This window comes from Stegastes partitus, unplaced genomic scaffold, assembly GCF_000690725.1.
Source record: "Stegastes partitus isolate 25-593 unplaced genomic scaffold, Stegastes_partitus-1.0.2 Scaffold300, whole genome shotgun sequence".
Classification (NCBI taxonomy): Eukaryota; Metazoa; Chordata; class Actinopteri; family Pomacentridae; genus Stegastes; species Stegastes partitus.
This window is the reverse complement of record NW_007578031.1, coordinates 329,757-330,803: the sequence shown is the minus strand read 5'-3', so window position 1 is coordinate 330,803 and position 1,047 is coordinate 329,757. Positions and strand designations below refer to the sequence as shown.

General features: G+C 40.2%; 1 protein-coding gene across 1 annotated transcript in view; it reads right to left on the bottom strand.

Annotated features, from left to right (window-relative positions):
• LOC103358277 (neural-cadherin) overlaps window positions 1-1,047 on the bottom strand; it is a 183,653-nt gene that overhangs the window by 17,004 nt on the left and 165,602 nt on the right. Inside the window, exon 23 of the mRNA XM_008283185.1 lies at window positions 474-502. Coding sequence (XP_008281407.1) covers window positions 474-502 — 29 coding nt within the window. The remainder of the gene's footprint in view (window positions 1-473; window positions 503-1,047) is intronic.

The following is a 1,047-nucleotide window of genomic DNA, read 5'->3' as shown; positions in this document are numbered from 1 at the left end:
AAGCAGATGAAGTCACAGATGAATGCTAACACTATGGGAACATAAAACTAACATAAAAGTAAGCGAAACTCCAACGCGCATTGGAAAACACTAAAACTATCATTGAAGTCGTGAGCTTTTTGAACATATTAGAGAATTTCAGAGAGTGACAGCAGCCGTCTTTGATCTGATGTCTACCTGCATCAGTGCTATCTGAATTTACTCTATTTCCTCCCCCCTCTAATGTTATTTATGCACTTTGGTGTTTCTCTGTCATTTTCGCTTCCTGTTAAAGTTTTGCTGTCATTTGCTTTCTGTTGCCAAATTCACCCGTTTCCCTGCTTGTCATCCTGATTCCTTTCTCTCGTTTTGTCTTTTATGGGTGAGAGGTTTTCATCAAAGTCCCTCAGGGTTTCCTGTCTCTCTCCAACTGTGTGTATTTCTTTTTTTGGAGTTTAGTTATTCAGCTGACACTCTTATCCATAGTGACTTACACTCCCCAGGCAGGGCTTCAGCTTTTTGGCTCCAGAGCCAGTTTGAACATTGTCTTTTTTTCTGTGTGCCGACTCTCGTATTTATCTGACATCCTTGTTGTACATCAGCCAGGATACTTTTCTTTTTAACCCGAGATAATTAAAGACGCACCTTTTTTTTCCTCCAGCATTTGATGTACAAGTTATTTTTAATCACCCTGTGTGCTTTGTACTGTTATTTATACTTAACACTTTGCGGGGCTGTGATTGTCTTTTCTGGGTGCTGATTAGTCTTTTGAAACACGTTGCATCAGAACATGAGATGCAGCTGCATCTGTCCCGACGCTGTGATGTAATGTACGATCGCTTCAGGACTTGAACACGTGACTGTTTGGCAACGAGAAGGCTTTCTAAACCCTGAAATGATTTTTGTTTTGACACTAGCATTAAGCAGTCGACGCTTACGTAGAATAAAAAGTCTGTCTGGTGTAGAAGGTGATCATCACTTTTATTAATTCATCAGCAAAAATGACAACAGCACACAGTGTGACTGCTGCTGAGAGCAAACTGATTGTGAAGAAAAATATGTGGAAAC